General features: G+C 37.0%; 1 protein-coding gene across 2 annotated transcripts in view; it reads left to right on the top strand.

Moving 5' to 3' along the window:
* Nucleotides 1-19,410, top strand: part of LOC143207613 (lachesin) — a 169,286-nt gene that overhangs the window by 117,838 nt on the left and 32,038 nt on the right. For both annotated transcript variants that reach the window (XM_076421297.1, XM_076421296.1), the window contains 2 exons: nucleotides 2,762-2,874; nucleotides 15,321-15,609. In XM_076421297.1, the coding sequence (XP_076277412.1) occupies nucleotides 2,762-2,874; nucleotides 15,321-15,609 (402 nt within the window). The remainder of the gene's footprint in view (nucleotides 1-2,761; nucleotides 2,875-15,320; nucleotides 15,610-19,410) is intronic.

Genomic DNA, 19,410 nt, shown 5'->3' with positions numbered 1-19,410 from the left:
GACACCCTTTAAAAACTTATAGAAATAGTAAAACAAGCAACTTCAGTTTTTTTAACACGTTAGAAGAATTAGTGTGTTTACTGGCAAATATACTAGAATGTTTATTTTTCTCTTCGCAATTTTCTTCGCTAACCAATAACAACGTTTTCTAAATTTTTTAACGTAAAACATGGCATAAACATTGAAGTTCTATAATTTTAGTAGTTTTTAGACTGTATATGAATGTTTTTTAAACATATTAAAAAATTAAAGAAGATATATAAAAGTATTTAAAGTATGTTAAAAAATTAAAGAAGATATATAAAAGTATTTAAAGTATGTTAAAAAATACAGAATATACTTGTATATGAAAGTCTTTTTAAAGAATGTGAAGAAGCTGTAAGCAATTCATGTAGATTAATATGAAATTCAATTTCTCCGTCAATTCCAAACTTACGGAGCAGCAAAGGCTGATTTTTCCCTGTAGTCTTATCACCGCGGTAATTCAAAGAAAAGTTCCAATAGAGAATTTTCTCGTAATTGAATTACAAAGTTCCTGTAGTCTCTGATCAAGTTGGCCGCAACTTTTAAACGACCAACATTGTCGGTGTAAGTGCGCCATAATCGACTTATTGTGAACCGGTTGTTCACCGCAATTTTATGCAGGGTTAAACTGTGCCTTGGGTAACCAGAAATTTTTGCCTTTCTCCTATACAATCGAGAGAAAATGCTGTCCCATCGAAAACACTTTAAACACTCGTAATCTTTGAACCACTAATCTCCTAGGATGGAAAGTCGAGAAAGTCAAAAATTTCTGGTTACCCAATTTACAGTGCAGCCTTCCGTAGAACTTTACACGCGTTCAAAGTGTAAAAATTTATGTCTACGAAGTTCGAGTTGTTTGAAGCGACATTTTCATTTGCCAATATATCCGCCTTGGCTATGTTAACAAAAAGTTATTCACGATAAACACGGACCAATGAGAGCGGGGAGAGTCTGACTCGGCGGCAGGTTCCACTGAGCGTAGCGTTGGTGTCGCGCCGCGGTGAAGTAGTGAACAATAGAAGAAGCAGAAATTGATTTAATAAGAACTCACTCTTATTCAGCCGTAGATGCACTTGTTGCTTCGAAATATGTGTCACAGCGACATTAAAATCAAGCAATGACGAGTATACACGTCGAGGCTCGTCGAGGCCGCGCTCTCATTCGTTCGTGTTTTTCTTTAATAACTGCTTAACAAAGCCGAGGCGAACATTTTTGCAAATGAAAATGTCGCTTCAAATGACATCGGGAATCGTCCCTCTCAAGGAACTCGAACATCTTTGGGACACTATAATTAAAAGCTAGTTTAGTAGCTGTGCCAATACTTAAGTTTGTGACTGTACATCATATTATCGAATATTTCGTCAACTTTCATGGTACGATTAACTATATTCTTTTTAAATGAATAATATTAAGATTTATTATTTAGTGAATAATATTATGATGCTAAATTGTCTGTACAAAATTATAAAAATTTGTTGTGACTGTACATAATATTATTAAATGTTTAGTCAACTCTTTAACAGTACGATTAACTGCATTCTTTTTAAACAGTGAATAATATATTATGATGCTGTATGACAATAGTGACAATACTAAAAATATAAATTATCTGTAGAAAATTATAAAATTGTAGTCTAATGCATGTGTTCGTAATTGTACATAAAATTACGGAACATTTATTGGTCTCATTTTAATCGTACCACGCAGTTTTAAAAAAATGGTTATCATATTAAAAGAATACATAAAGCATTTCAAATACAAATTCGAACCTAATTAGATAATTTTCTATCAGATGTCCAGAGGCCACCCCATAGAAAATATCGCTTCAGCGCGCAGCATGATGATAATAGATTCAGGATGTAACTATCCATGTTAAGAAACCACAGTCATAATTTATGTTGCGTCCTATGTATATTAAGGCGATCCAACGAACATTAGAAGTTTCGTGAGCGAAGTTCACGAGAAATTTTAACTTCAATATGCAGCAAACAAGATCAAACTATCAACCGCATTAACTGCTCATAATTGTAGTTGTAAACTCGATATATTTTTAACAAAGTTTCAGTTATTCGAGTTAAACACGTCACTCATTCATTTCTGTTCCAAACGATAAATTCTGGAGCCAGCAATTTGCAAATTAAAAATAGCATATCTCGCAAGGAATAAAATATTTCTTAAGTTTCTTCCATTTTTCGTTTTTAATATTCATGTCTGAAGTTTCTACCAAACTGTGACATGCAATTATAAAAAGTTATTGAAAAAACGCTATTTTTTTAGAATTAACAATTTTTTAACAATTCTAATCTTCTCGAATTAAAAGTAGAGCGAAAATTAAAATGACACCTCTTAATGGAAGACCATTCACAAGTGTTCACAAAATTACTCTATTACTTTAGCCATAGACAAAAACAGGTTCGACTGTAATTGCTGGCATGCTCCTCTACGGTTTATAAATTCTTCCGCGTGTTCTTCCCCGCGAAAAGCATAATTTTTATTGCATTTTCATTTAATAGAACTGAAATTTAGAGTACACGTAACTGGAGCCGTTGTAACAGCTACATATTTGCTAACGAACATTCTCGTCCGAACAGAGGAGAGAAAAGCAGATGTCAGAGTAGTTGGCTAATGGATGTTCGTATACGGCAGATCGCATAATGTATTTGCAGTTTAAACGAAGTTTCAGCTCTAATAGAAATGAATGGATTATTCGAATCTAATTGCATGTTCATTGTTTCAGATCCGAACATCAACTCAGGACCAATATTCGTCACTCCAGTTGGAAATCAAACGGCCGCCATTGGCCGCGAAGTCATTTTTTCCTGCACCGTTCGCAACATAGGAAAGTACCAGGTAATCACGTAGAGAATGGACGACATAAAACCGCACGAAGTATAGCAATTAAATTCTCGCGCCATGGTTGCACAGGTATTAGCTTTCAAAATGAAACTCAAACGATTCTCGAGTGTCCATAGAATTCGATGTCCGCGAATATGTGTTCCTGTAATCATGATTAATGATTGACTGAGTGAGATAATATTAATTCAATGATTAAACTCTTTTTGTTTTAAATGTAATTTACTGAAACGTGTACCAACGTATTCGTGGTGTATTTTTGATTGAAATTACTCCAAACATTACACAATATTTGGATTGTATTTGCCTGTTTAATTCACGACGCTCTGTAGGATCTCAATTATCCGAAGTGATCAGGAGGTAATCAGCAGACAGTAGATCTTTATGCAATATAAAAATTTTCTTCCTGAATTGCAACAATTTGGAGTGAAATAGAAATTTATTTTCTGTCTCGATATGTTTAGTGGGTTGAAGATAATATAACACTATTCTTAAATTCTTCTAATGTATGTACTATTGTAAATTACACCTACTCATTTTTGTCATAAATGCATAAAATCCGCTGGTAATTAGTGTATATATTCAGAACATAGAACAGGTAAGATATATTATACGTAGAATAGAACAGTAACGGATTTGTACAACGAATCGTGTTGTACAGGATGCCTCTAGTCTTGTTTATAAAAGCATTAATGTGAATTTTTAACAAATAAAAGGATTCTGCGTTAGGATAGTGAGCACCTTGAATATTCAGAAATCATTGGTTCGGATAATCGAGGTTCTACTGAATCGTCAATTGCGCAAATAAATGTGCTCCAAGTTGTGTCGTGTTTGGTCTCATTTTAATCAGGACGATGTCACAAGTGTGTATCTACAACAGTGTTGTAAAGAAGTAGTTTAAAACAAAAATGTTTTGTCATTGGATTAGTATTGTCTCCTCGATAAATCCAATTCCGTATTGTTAACAATTTTGAGTGTTCTCCTTGTATCTTCATTGATTATTATTGGTGGATTATTGATCGAATGGTGAACAAAATAGAAAGTTACTAAAAGGTGGTATGTACATACATAACATAAACGACAAATTAATTTGATTTCTCCAGTTATGACGTGAATGCATTCCACACAAGCTATACATATATCAGTTTACCTTCTTGCTAAATTATTTAAATGTTATGAATACTTAGAACTTCTCAGTACAACGATTTTTTGCAACTATTTTGAACAAACTTCTGTATTTTCATCACCTGCATCTCTGGGAGTGCGCTATCCCACTGTTATTATACCTACAAACTAAATATTTGATGTTAATTTCAAAAGTTCACGATGAAAGCCAGTTCATTACTGGTCTAGTAATTATTGTATTAAATTCATGAACTGTAAATCCACCATTCAGAATAATTACGATAACAAAATGGATAACGCCATTGACGTGGCATGTACCGTGCATAATTTAGTGCATTTATCGAGAGTTCTTCAATTTGTAATGAGTCAAACAGTTTTACACGAATCGGCTATATCATAAAGGAAATGCTCGTGTGTTGAGTCATGAACTAATAATTTATCACCGGTACGCTCACTTCAATCTATCAAACAATTTTCTTCTACAGTTTTCAGTGGTATAATATTTTTTTATTTCTCGTACATCATTATTGCAGCATGTATAAAAAGAAATTCAGAAAATGTATGTCATGAATTATACATGATTCATTTTATCAATTATTATTAACACTGGACGTGACAATATTATAGTAATAAAAATCACACAAAATATAAATAAATTTAATCTTGTTATTTTTATAATACTACACGCGCATCAGTCACTTTTGATGGTCGGTAGGTTTATTATTATCAGATCGTCGCCGATCCTACGATGTACAATCACGCTGTAACGGTATTTGCACATAATTTCCGCACATTTTGCACATAATCCGATCGTAGAACAGTTTCCGACCAGAGCTTTATCTTCAATTTAATTAATAACAATATAGATTGTCCCGCACTCCTTTAGGCAAATCAATTTCTACGTACCTGAACGTGTTTTGAGAACGAGAGCAGGATTTCAAACAATGAAATCCAAATCCTCATATGGAATAAGAAATCCATTAAATCGCATTATTGCTTGCTCTAACATATTTTATAACAATATCGATTTTTTTAATGGCACGTTGCAGGCATTCAAAATAAAATTGCGCAATACTATATGTTAATCGTACCTGTATTTGTTTAGTTTCGCACGGTCCATTTTTATGTCAATTTTAGTTAAGACTTGGGTTAAGATTTTATGTCAAGATTTTTTGTCATATCTTCTTTTTGTTATATCAGTTATACTGTCAAAACTGTACACATTTGTATAAAAGGACCTCGGTCCGTATATAATAATAATAATAATAATAATAATAATAATAATAATAATTTCTCGACACTCTATACATCAGAATCTATGAGAGTCCGAAAAATCGGTGAAAAAACGTCCTCGAAGTACACGTCGAAAGATCGATGTACAAAGATTTGAACGGCTCCATCCACGACAGACAGGAAATCCTTGCGGAGCGTGCTCACGAGGTTCGAATAAAAAGGAGACGGTACACGATCCCATGGCTGAGACGAAACCCAAAAATGTGTGGCGCACACTTCTACAGAATGGGTGTGTAGCAAGGTGACGTATACGAGACGGAATTGAATCACCGGAAACGAAAAATTGTCGGACCCCTTCCTCTCCTCTGGTTCTCTATCTCCGTTGCTCTCTAAATCTCTTACATCAACGGCCACTTAATCTTCATACAACAGGGTACGTGCTCGCGCGACCGCGTAAAAGTCAAACAGATCGTGCTGGGATCGACTTAAATCGCTTGCACGCGGTACAGGTACGAAGAAGAAAAAAAAAGAAGGGTAGGAAGGAAGGAAAGAGGAAGGAAGGAAGGAAGGAAGGAAGAGTGATTTCGTCCGCATTCCGGCTGCTGCGTTTGTGTGTACGTGTTTGCGGAAAATTCTTCCTCACCTCAGCTTCTTCTCCGTCCTAATCCGGCCGAAAGCCGTCCTCTCTCGCGACGCCACGCCGGCTATATTTAGTAATAAGTTTTCCGATCGAAATCTATATATTCCGGGGGAAGAAGGATGGACGAGCCACGGGCGAGGGTAAAGAGCGCGGGAAAGAGAGACGACGAGCTACGGGAAGAACGAGAAAAGAGGGAACAGGCGCTAGGCGGTGGCAAGATCTCTCCGTGAAAGGCGAAAGTAGAGACGGAGACACATTTTCTCTAGCGACAGATTCCGCCCGTAAAGTATCCACTGAGATGAAATATTCGGTCTATAGAAAGCCACTCAAGGCAGCTTGGCAGGCAGGCAAGGATTAAGATAAGCTCGCTCGGGGGAGTGGTGGGAGGCCTAGTCCAAATAGTTCCCGGGGATCTTTTCTCCGCGGAAATACTAGCCAAACTCGTGTTGTTTTACTTCCATTTTGTTTTGCGCCCCGACACTGTACGAATCAGGGAATAATCATTCCTCTAACCGAGAAATGAGAGCTCGGGCTTACCCTGCTTCGGAACCGGCTGGTTCCTCGCAGTGTCGATTTATTAGACTTCGGATTTTATGGCTGCTTTGATCCTCTGTCTCCTCGGGACGAAATGTCTGGGACGTTTCGATTATGTTGCGGAATGAGCGGGATTTGTAATTATAATAAATGAATGGCGGAGACATTATTCTTTGTTGAAAGTGTCAGTCTGCTTTATCAAAACTATGGTTCTATCAATTCTTTTTTCACATCGGCTTTATCCAATTTTAATGATTGACCGAGGTCATCAGCGTGTCCATCTTTGTGAGTAAAATTGAATTGCGTACATTATCTCGTGCTTGTTGATGAAAAAACTGCAAATCTCTGTGCAATATATGAATTGTCGTACGACATGTCTGAGACGTCTTTGTAAAATGTAAGAGATTACAAGTCAAAGTAAATATAGATATTCATATTTTCAGAAGATATTAAGCGTTTTCAACATTTTCGCGAACGTTATTCTGCAAAAGAAGAATTCTAGCCCTATGGAAGAACTTTTTACTACTGTATAGACTCGAGCATCCACAAACTCTTCATGATCGACTGGTCCTATTACTCTCGAACGTCGTAACGATTTATCGAAGACAAATTGATGTCCATTTGGAAAAGAATTAAGTTCCCATGAAACGTCGTACATCCTCAGAAATAGTGAACCCCATAAGTAGGAAAAGCAGGGAAAAAACCTTGCAATCGTTTCGCCCGAATGATTCCGGGAGCATAAAGGACACGTAAGTTGAATAGGTCGAAAGGATCGATCTCAGAAGTGGTTTGGACAATATTATATGAAACTGGAGATGGACAATGACTTGGTATTGTGACCTCTCGCACAATGAAATACAAACTAGTCGTATTCAGTAAACTTTAAATCAGATTTACTTCGAAAATCGCTCATATATAACGTTTTTTGAAATTACGAAAACAAAACGGAAGGAAAACCTTGTTACACATGGTTCATAATTCTAAATCATGAAAATATTTGCAGTAGAAACATGACTAGACTTCGAATAAATTACTAGACAAATTCTAAAACAAAGAAATATTTATTACACTAACTGTATGTATTTGGTTGGCAACTAAATTCGCGGCCTTGTAATTCTTTTATTGCATCATTATAATGTCATTCAGTGACCATTCCTTTTGAACTATATGTCATTGGAACGCTCTGAATTTTGCGATTAATTTGATATAAAATACTGGTGCTTAAAAAATATATATAAATGACTTTGTTTGAGAAAATCTGGAGGTCGCGAACTTAGTTGCCAACCTAATAGTTTAAAACTTGGAAATGCACAAACACGAAAATTTCTGATTTTTCAAATTTAAAATCCTACCATTCCATCAATATTTGTTCTTTGTTTTTTTGTAAATTTATGAAGTACCACGTATTCTTTTACGAAAAATTTGTACAACGTGTCAAGAAATTATCTGTAAAGAAAACCGTTACGGCGTGATTCTACACCTTAGGATCGGCGAAGATCTGTGAAAACGTTTTTGTGAGGATTGACCTTGACAGAGTTTTTGAACGTCAAGCTTTTTTTAAGATTCTATCATGTGCTGCTCGTCGAGAGGAGGAAACGTCTCACAGGAACCATGGATCAATAATGAATCATTCTCTTGAAAGTTTAAGTCAGCGAAAGAAACTAAATTAGGTTAAGTTAAAAAAGTCGCCTTGCTCTTATGAGTCGTGTAGGTATTCACATATACCGATTTCGACGCCATACATGTATTTCAGCGAGAAAATTTGTGCATATTCCTTGAACGTCAAATAAATTATCCTAAAAGTCTCACGAGGAACTGTTCCATGAAGTGCCTTGAAAAATAAATCCCGAAAGTCGCGTTTCATAAGTCAGGTCGTTTAAACAGCTAAGCCAGGCTGCTGCCTGAATAAGTAGGTAGATATGATAAACTGAATAACAATTGGGATCTCTGTTCGCTCTCGTCGACCGCGCAAGATGGGTTGTATCATCTCGAAACTCCGGGATTTAGACCGCACGGCAATCCGTCGGAGAATTTCGCGTGGCCGCACGCTTCAATACTTTGCTTAGTTACTTCGTTTCAACCCGGTGGCCTGGCCGGAACTCTGTTGAAGCATCGCGGGATCTGTTCCTAAGACGAGTAATCTTCAAAGTTATGTGCCTTCTCCGACTACGGGAGGTATCATCGTCTTGATGAAAGGCGAGGCTGCTCGACGTCTGCTTGACAATCTATAAGAAATTGTGTCCTAGAGAACGGTCAATCTTCCACTTCCATCTTTATTACTTCATACTTCATAGCCCGGGGCTAGTCTAGCCACCGGGAGGCCATGAATTCGGGGGTCTAGGTGACAGTCTTGCAGATCGCTTCACTGTAGAACATCAATCCACGAGGCGACTCTCATAACTTTCGCACCTCTCCGACCCTCGGCCCCTAACAAAGTTCTCTATCACCGTTCGCTATTCCATGTCCACTGGCTCGATGTTTCAACTTTTTCATCAGGACACCGTCTGCGATGTAACCGGACTGCGAATCTTTACGTGAATTTGCATTTTTATTGCCACCTCAAATCCGGGGAAAAGTGGAATTGCGCTTCGAAAATGGAGTACCGCGATGTCTCGATTTATATGAAAGAGCTGCGCCCTTGAGGGGTCCGGTAGCTTCATCGTCGAGGTGTCCAACATGATCTGTCTTGAGACAATAGTAATTCAGTCAGCTATTTTCATAGCTTTTATAGAGATAACGCCCTAGATCGATCTTTTATCTAGCGTTTTTGACGACTGACAAACCCCGTGTTTGTACTATCGAGAAATGAGAAGCCGAATCCCGCACCCTTGCAATCCTGGAAACGAGTCCATCGCCGTAATAGGCTTCTGGTAGGTAAAGTGTTAAGGTGAATTTTGCGGTCCATTTTACTACGTTCTTATTAGCTTGCTTTCTTGATTTTGAACTAACTTCCCGATGAGCTAGAGACATGAAATTTTAAACATAGCTCAGAACTGGATGACATTGCAATATTTTTAAACATTTTTTAAAAAATCCTATGCGTTTTTAGGAGATATAAACTATTCAATTTAGCCCCATACAGATTCCCAACCCCGTACAGATGGTCCTGAAAATTTGTGATTGTGAATTTTGAATAGCTATGAAAATACTTGTAAGATTTAAAACGCAAAACGTGGGGCGCATGCAATAGATAATTGATGCATGAATAGTTCACCTAAATCACTAACAATTTTACTGCACTGCAAACGATATGAACTGTTGTGCGAGTTTTCTCAACGGCAGCTACTCTCTACACTCCTTGCTATGAATTATCTTGCGCGCCACGTTTTTCGTTTTAAATCTTACAATCATTTTCATGGCTATTCAAAATTCACAATCACAAATTTTCAGGACTATCTGTACGGGGTTAGGAATCTGTATGAGGCTAGGACAAATTATTTTATACTTTCTAGTACGTTGTAACAACGTGGCATTTTTTAAAAATTTATTTTTATTTTTTGTAACAGATCTCCACCGATCCAGAGGTGCAGAATCACGCTGTAGTGGTCGCGACATATAATTTTGAAACACCCTGTACAGAATGCAAGTGATACTTTGGTTCTGAATTTTTCGAGTGTACGACGCGACGCAAGGATGTGTAAATGATCCTAGATTTATCTCAGTGATGTCTCTATATTCCCTCCGGCCGCCACAAGTACACTTAACAACTCTTTTCAACGCTTTGCCGATTGCCCTAATCCTAAGAAGGCTTTCGCTTGTCGACATAGCTCTTCCTCTAGCCGTACACGTTCTTCTTCCCCGGTTTACTTCCAATCTCTAAGCTCCATCTTCACCGGTACCAAAGGGGACGGAAGATTCCAATAGAGGCTCCCTTTCGCACTCTTTTCAGCTAAACTATCAGCCACCTTGTTCCGCTATAGCTTTCATCAGTTGAATTACTTGATCTTATTTCGAACAGGCAATATTACTTCAATGGAAATTCAGGGACCTTGTAGCCGGTGGTATCGAGAGATCTTTATGTGTTTGTGGCCGATGCTGCTCGCCAGAGTTAAACGAAATAAATGTTTCCATGGAAGATACTTTATCTTTTACCTGTTCGATCGGTTCATTGAAATCTCTAACTGTTTCCTGACTCCTGGTTTTGTTAATAACAACATATTCGTCTGCAAGTTTAAACACTAACACCTGGAAAATTAAACAAATGATATTTATTTTTGCCTGTCATATAGATATTTATTAATTGATTTTCCACTTGATTAATCATCATTGATTAATCACTGTTAGCATCTTAAATTGTTTATTGTTTTGTTGTTTATTCTTGTATAAACTACGATTATTGATAAAATCGAGTTTCAAAATTTTATATTCTCTACTACAGCTGTTTATTGTTGACTAATTCTGCTGGTGCTCATTCTTGCACAACAGATTGGAAGCAGTTATGTATTATTTCTTAATACAAAATTGCTTAATTCAGAATTAATTGTGTCTTCTATGGAAAACTGCAAGACCAACAATTCTTGTTTCTATCCATTAGTTCTAATGAGTATACACCTGCAAAAAATCTGCAGTCTAGTAATTATTGATTGCACTTTGTTGTGACTTCTAATTGTTATTGTTTTCTTCAGGCACATTGCACATTTGGCTCGTTCTTCCACTTCTTCATTTCGCTGAAGGGAAGGATGGGACTTCCCCCACTATTTGACATAGGCTTAGGTAGTGGGGGAACGGATTGATCGATGGTGGGGCCATATGTGACTCGCGACGAAGAAGTTGGATAGGCCTGGTTTGCCTGATCAAATTTTCATTTGATACGACTGCAAATATTAGTTATTCTATATATAGTACATATATTTTCTGAAATTATTCTACAGTAATTTACCTTACTATTTAACACAGTTTTATTCGATCACATTCAGCTGGCATGATTCTAAAAATTATTGAGAAAATGAATGATGTTCACATTCACCAACGTTGAAGTTAACAATAAATGAACGTCTGCTTGGAAAGACGAAAGACGCCGAATCAATACACGCGTTATAATTAAATCTGCCGAAAATTTCAGCCGGAAGAGGAATCATCTATTATTTCTTGACTGGCGCTCCAGTTAACTTCACAATCAAGAATTACGAGATTTCAGATAGCTTAAATTTTAATGCAACGTTAAAAATTCTTTCAACCGTTTTCTTGTTAATCTACTAACTGAACGGGACCGTAGGGATAACTCTTTCAGTTCATAAAATATCTGTCGACTGCGAGATCTTCTTGTCTTTTTAAATCGGTGGAAAAGTATTTTTACAACAGCTTAATTTCAAGAAAGGGCAAATCCATCCATTCGAGATCTGAGGACACCGAGGTCGTTGCAGTTGGCTTTAATGATTAATCGCTGGGATCTCAGTGAAGAAAAGTAGAAAGAAATTAAATAAAATATTAGTTCGACCGTGGATGGGGACCATTTTTGAAAAAACAGATTTCTTGAAATTACGAACGATTAACGATTAACACATAGCGCAACTTTGGATACATTTTAATGCTTTTAATTAATCGAACGTTTTTGTGTGAGATAGTTATTCCATCCTGAATATGTAGAAAATGGTTTACTGGATAATTAAACCAGTGACTGCAAACTCGTGGGTTGGAATTAAAAAATTGAAACTTTCTAATTTTGCAATTCTGTTATTAATGGTACATAATTTATTGAACCTATGCAGTTCTTAGTAGTTCCTACAATTTTGAGATTCGTATAAAATCATCATGTTAATTCTTAGCAATATAATAATTTTAAAAGGGTAGGAAGTTTTAAGGTAATAAATAGAATAGAATGTGGATCTATACTCAGAAATTTTAAAAATACTTTTCGTAAATCTGTGTCAATTATATGCACCGTGAAAGTTTCGTCGAAATCGATTGATGCGGGAAAAAACGACAGACGTTAAAAGTTGAAATGTACCAATCTCAGAAAATCGTGGAAAACTGCAAATTTTACCATCTTTAAACGTTTGTAGCTCATTGCAACGTCAACCGACTTTGATGAAATTTCTCAAAGGACCCCGCGCTAAACCACGTGAAATGGGTCCACGGCGAAAATGGCTGAATTTGAAATATGTTGTACAGGGTGTATAAAAAGTAATGGTCACATCCGTCATAGGGGTGAATCTACACCTCTGGATCGGTTGAAACAACAAAACTGTCCATTTTTAGACATTTTACCTTTCATACATTTGTTCAGTGATCCAAAAGATACAACATATTTCAAATTCAGCCATTTTCGCCGAGGACCGAGGACATTTCACGTGGTTTAGTGCGGGGTCCTTTCTCAAGAAAGTTCAAATAGTATGATCCAATATAAAGAAAGTTATTGTCTTTTTATCAGTGTCCGATATATTAGTGGGAGTCACTGTAAATGATTTCAAATTTCTTATCTCAGTACGAAATAAAATTTGACCCGGTCTGTTTTCTACAAGGAGTAATATTGTAGATAGTATGGTATCTCGTTTCGCCAGCATCCCATTGATTTGATTGGTGCATTGTCCCAGTCGAAATTTCTATAATACTAAATCCCAGGGGTACATTTTCTGCAGGCGATGCATAGCACCGGCTAGCATCTTCATCGGCGGTGGTATGAGTTCCAACGTCATTCCCTGTACACGGTCTAGTTTAGTTTACACTGTAACTAATTTCACTGCCTTCCGCCATACGACTGTGCCGAGATCCTTGGAACCACTATGATAAATTACATTAACGGCGAGATAAGTTGACTTCAGTGAAAATATCGTTCTCGTATATCGTTGCAATCTTGATGTCCCTGTTCCAGTAGCTACGTTAACGGTCCTGGGGCTAGGGAATACTACAAATTAGTGCAACATTAATCTACCGTTCAGGAAAATTGCGTGCTTCGATTCGAAAAGATCTGCGAAAAAATCTGTCCTCTATATTTACATTTGTATTCATTCGCAGCCAACTTTTTAACGAGTCAAAAACAATTCCACTCACTTTTTGTACGCTGGTTTTTTTACGACATTTTTGGGACTCCCTGTATAGTAAAGTGAAAATAAGAACGGAATAAAAATTGAGAAGATAATATTTCTCATTCTTTAGAAATAGATATTCGATTTCATACGTAAATTATGATTTAATTCATTTGTTAATGTTCGTTGATTATTTTGATTCATCTCGATTCAAAGAAACTAGTTGTTTATTAATTACTGCAAAACACACAAGACAAATATAACTAATTTCGATCACACGGCCGGATATCAATATTAATTTTTACAAGTAGAAGTATATTAAAGTTTAAAATAAAACTTTCTATAGGGTTCGTTTTTCGAGTCATCATTTTGTCATCTTCGAGGTTGTTTAAAAGTACAAATCAAAGTTTGCCATTTTGGTCGATATGTATACGAGAACTGTCTGTACGAAACAATTTAAATCACTGTTTTAGTTCAACTAATTTAAGACACTGTTATTCGCAAATTATTTATCATTTTATACGCAAATATCGCCTGTAATGCAAAACTATTTTTATTTTGCAAATTTGACCTCTTGTTCAAGTGTTTAAAATTTTGAAAAAATACTACGGGGTTTCCTCCTTAAAATTCCGTGTCGTTAATTCGCCGTAATTCAAAAATTGCGGTCAGGAGAGGTCGGCATCGGAGTCCGGCGATTCAGGTAATTACACCAAATTGGAAAATATCTGTAATACACTCTGTATCGATCGGAAAAAAGCGATCAGAGTGTTTGAAACGTCCGAAACGCAGTCGATTTATCATCCCTTCATTGTCGTACACAATTCAGGGACCGAGGAACAGTCACAGAGAGCTAAACCGGACGAGTTATACGGGTAACGAAAGTGCACAGCAGCTAAGGAATGCCCAAGAGGAAAATTCCACCGGCCAGAAGAATCAGAACTTTGATCCGTGGAGCCCTGTTTTTATGGGAACTGGTAGATCCAAGTACCACAACCACCATTGCTGGTGTGTCGGAACGCAATCCGGCATCTAGAACTGCGGTAGAAGTTTCGGTACTCTAGTTAGTGGATAAAAAATTCACAAAACAGCACTGTCTTTCCGTGTGTTATTGAAACAAACGGGAGTTTCCGGGAATCTGTTCTGCCAGCTGGATTCTTTATTAAAAAGTACACAGTTTTGCTATTGAAACGCTTGCTTCAGTAAAATTATATGTTAACACTCAAATAGATGACAAATCAATTATTTAACGTTCAAACACATTCCTGCTAGTTGGACATTATTTTCTACAATCAATTATTCAGCATTATTGTGGTAATATCCGCCGAAAGTTTGATTACCATCCTCCTAAAAGATGTCGTAAGAAACGCTAACTGCACTTTGCGATACCTGTTAGAGAGGAAAGAAAAGAGTACTGCACGCGTCTATAACTAACTTCGTAGTACTAAATAACTCTCCGCCATAAGCAAGATTAAAACGTGTTGTCAGTGGCAACCCCAGGGTGTCGTCCCATTAAATCCAGACCGTATCGAGCCCATACAAGCAAAAAGGGGCCGTAGACAATTTCGGTGCACCTTGGCAGTTCATGCGTAACAATTTGGACAGCCTAGAGCGTTTCGCCATCGAGACGAAGCACGCGCGGTTAAAAAAAAGAAAAACTGAATTTAATGTAGCCGCAATGCTAAAGGCTGTACACGTACGACAAAAAAAAAAAGAGAGAAAAGGATTTTGCATGTAGTTGTCGGATGATTCGCGATACCCGCGGGGTTGGGATGACAGCGGCGTTATCAAGCACACATCGAAGGCAAAGCGTTCGCAATTAAAGCGGCACGGGGACACACTCGAGAATCATTAAGGTTATCCGAGAGCAACTACATGGAAATATCTGTTGCGGTAACGAGTTGGTCGTTGGCAAAGCAAGACCAGGGAAATGACAATGGATTTTCCAGGTTGGCTGGCTACGTGCCTCGGACCAGACGATTCTCTCGCTGAACACGAGGACGGTAACGCATAATGCACGTATCGCGGTCTCGTACGAGGCCAGCGGAAGTTCCGGGTCCGGCGTAGTATCCGGGAACGCCTTTGGGGTGACAGGAAGTAGCCAAGCCACCGAGGAAGTCGTCAACGGCACGTGGCGGCTTCATATTCGTCAGCTGAAGGAGTCGGATAGGGATTGTTACATGTGCCAGATTAACACCAGCCCGATGATATCGCAGCTCGGATGTTTGGACATCCTCGGTAAGAATATTCCCTTTTTACCATGTTTTTATTTAGCTCGCTTTTTTATTACTACGTTTTTATTAGCTTCCTTTCTTGTCTGTCTGTTTGTTCGGTACAAATCTTGCAATTGATTTTAAACTAACTTCCCGATGAGCTAGAGACTTGAAATTTTCAACGTAGCTCAGAACTGGATGACAATGCAATATTTTTAAAAAAATTTTTAAAAAGCCTATGCGTTTAGGAGATATAAACTATTAAAAATTTAACCGTTACACCTCCCCGCGCGACGCTCGGTAGTACCCACTCGGTTCCCACTCTGACTCATCCCCACTCCACTGACCCGCTTCGCACCGAAGGAGCTCAGTGTGCGTTCGAGCTCCGTGCGGTGTTTACAAAGTTACTACGTATTATTATACTATAGTGTTTGTTTACCAAGAAAAAGAACAGAGAACAGAAAATAGAATCATTCCCGCGAAATTAAAAATCGCGTTTGTCACTGTACATACCAGATTTGTTTACACAAAATTTTGATACTCTGGTCTTCATTAAATTAAATTGATAAAATCCATAATAGCGTTTCACGATTGTATGTGGAATATTTTTATTTCCGAAGTAGAGAGAGAATAGTGTATTACGCAGTGGTAAATTATATTTCATAACGCACGGATGCTCCGCGTTCCGCGGGATTCTGAAGAATTATAATAATCGTGCAACGCGCAGGACACGTCGCATAAATTCCGATGATTTAGCAGAAACGGTGATATCAATCCGCAAAAGAGTTTGCGTGTTCGCGTTTCAGATTATAACGATATGAACCATTTCTCAATTTCTCGCGGCACTTAATGCATACGATAGAATTGGACAGATTTTAAATCGTACAAATTGTACATATATTGCGGGCACGATGAAATATAACTGCAATTAGCGAGGCCTGTAATGAATGTTACTCCACACAGAGTAGTGGCAGGTTAATATGGTAATCGGACACTTCATCTTTCCACTCTAGTATGAACGTAATTTGAATTGCGACGACATGGAACCGTCACGAGCAGAGCACAAAGGAACCTCGCTAACAAGTTTCCATTCTTGATCATTAAAATCCTTTGTTTGTGTATTTTTGGAAGTACTCGAACCTATGGAAGCTTAGTTTCAGACGATTTAATTTAGTCCCAAGATTTTTCGAACTTTGCTCTCGTCTTTGAGTCTTCGTTCAATGCTGCTTACAATTACCTAAATCATAATTGAAACGTACGTTCTCTCGCTATTGTGTTCGCTTAACGATGCGAATATTATCAGTCCTTTCGTGTTCACATAAATTGAATGAACTAACCTACTAATAATTTTTGTAATCACAAAATCATACGTCGGTATTTCTTAAATATTTTAATTCTTTCATTTTTCCAAATTGTACTTCCTCATTTTCCGCAGTCTAATGATAAGAAATAAAAATATTTTGAGAGAAGCTGTCGTTATTATAGAAATATACATATTTAATAATACACGAAAAATCACAGAATGTATTTTTACCCTGAAATGTCGATATTGGAAAAATTACCTGCCAGTATGAAAATAAAATAAACGTCTTTGCTTCCTTTGCAAAAATGATTTTCAATATTTTTCCATTACTTTACCAGAATAGTGCTATCAATTTTACAACAGATTCTCGTTTTATCTAAATGAAATGAACGAATCTCTCACGAAATCCTCGTATGAATATTAATTTACAAATCTATTACTTCATAGTGACCATTAATACATATACATATAATACCACTGTATTTATTTTGCTCGCTTCAGCTAATAGCAATTATTTATAGGGGATATAGGTAATTGTACACCCACAGGTATTGGTAATTTATAACTAATGAACTAAAAGCAAAAATGAGCCAGTTGAACTATTAATACTTGCACAATTGAAGTGAATTCAAGTAATATTACTAATAATAACAATCATCATCACAATTATTATAAGTTCATGAAGAATTCGAGAATAAGTTGTCTCATGAATTTTATTCAATCTTTTATTTTACTGTTACCATTATCCTTCTATGATAAATTCATGAAAAATTAGTTCAAGAACAATGTGTCTCTTCTGAATTGTATTCAGACCTAATCTATGCATTTGACAACTTATTTCAAGATCATCGAAATTGCAAAAGAAGTAGTACGTCGACAAGTTTACCCAATCTTTTATTTTACTGTTACCATTGGCCTTGATAAATTCATAAACAATTGGCTCCAGAACGATGTGTGTCTCATGAATTTTATTCAATCTTTCATTTTACTGTTACCAGTATCCTTGTATGATAAATTGCTAAACAATCGGTACAAGAACAATGTGTCTCATAAATTTTATCGAATCTTTTATTTTACTGTTACCATTGGACTTGTATGATCAAATTAGGAACAATTGGTTCAAGAACAATGTGTGTGTGTCTCTTATTTTACTGTTACCATTGGCCTTGATAAATTCATAAACAATTGGCTCCAGGACAATGTGTGTCTCATGAATTTTATTCAATCTTTTATTTTACTGTTACGATTCGATAAGCTCGTGAACAATGTATCTTATGAAATCAGTTCAGTCTTTCATTTTACCGTGGCCATTGATTTCGTATGATAAGTTCGCAGACAATCATGGGCCAATTAACCGCGTTTATCGCGGTCAGAAGCCGTCAGAAATGTACGGTCGCGCACGGAAGAGTTACATTCAGTGCGCAATTTCACTTTATTTTTACACGAGCCATCAGCTCACGTGAATTTGTGCCATCGTTACCGGGCGCACCCTGTATACACTATGTACAACCCGACACTCCCCCTCTCTCTCTCTTTCTCGCGCGCATACGGCTCGCATAAAAACTGCAACAGTTTACTGCCTTATTTCCAACCAATTTGCCTAAGTTTTTCTACTGTATATTTCACCGTATAATATAGTTTGCATTGGCCATCGCAAATCTACGAGTTTAATGCCTCCGCGCCGGCTTGATACCCGCGCCCGCTTCCGATCGATAACTTCTTCGTGATCTTGGAAATATGCAGATAAGATTAATCATAAACTACACTTTACGACCTAGTTTGGCTAATTTCACTTCCGATTTATTTCGAGCGCCCTCGGCCCTCTCGGGCACAGATAAAACGATCAAATCTAAGATATCGTTTGAAATTCCCGCGCTACGAAACTACGAGCATTCCCGAATTTTAATTTCTAAATTCTTGATTTACAAAAATAATGATTTATAACTTGTTGCCTCTCTTTTGGTATAATTAACTAAATATTCTTAGACTTACCTTGCAACTTCTTTGCTCATATACTGTCCATTAAATGCTGACACACTGTAATTAAAGCAGGTGTTAGCAATGTTACAGTAAATAACAATATACAGTACACATACACGCGTCACGTGGAGCAAAACATATTTTATATTAATTATTTGATACAAAGAATCTTCAGACTCGATCTACAGTGTGTCCCCTGTCCCAAAAATGTATTTCGTTGAGAAAAGTGATTTCTAAAATCATTTCAAACAAAAATGTTCTCCGCAACTTCGTGAAGGAGTTATTAATGAACAACACGGACCAATCAGCTTGTCATAGCCGCGCTCTGATTGGCCCGCATTTTTGTATGCGTCGAATCTTGTAATCGAATTTTAAACCACTTCCGTGGTTTTTAAAAAGCTTTTTCTATATATTTTTTCGTTAATAACTCCTGAACGAAGCCTCGTAGAACATTTTCGAAAAGGAAAAAGTTGTCTCAAACGACTTCAGAAATCACCTCCTTCAAGGAAGTGTACTTTTGGGACATCCTATAGTGTCTTATAG

Source organism: Lasioglossum baleicum, chromosome 3 (genome assembly GCF_051020765.1).
Source record: "Lasioglossum baleicum chromosome 3, iyLasBale1, whole genome shotgun sequence".
NCBI classification, from domain to species: domain Eukaryota; kingdom Metazoa; phylum Arthropoda; class Insecta; order Hymenoptera; family Halictidae; genus Lasioglossum; species Lasioglossum baleicum.
This window is presented reverse-complemented; position numbering and strand designations above follow the sequence as displayed.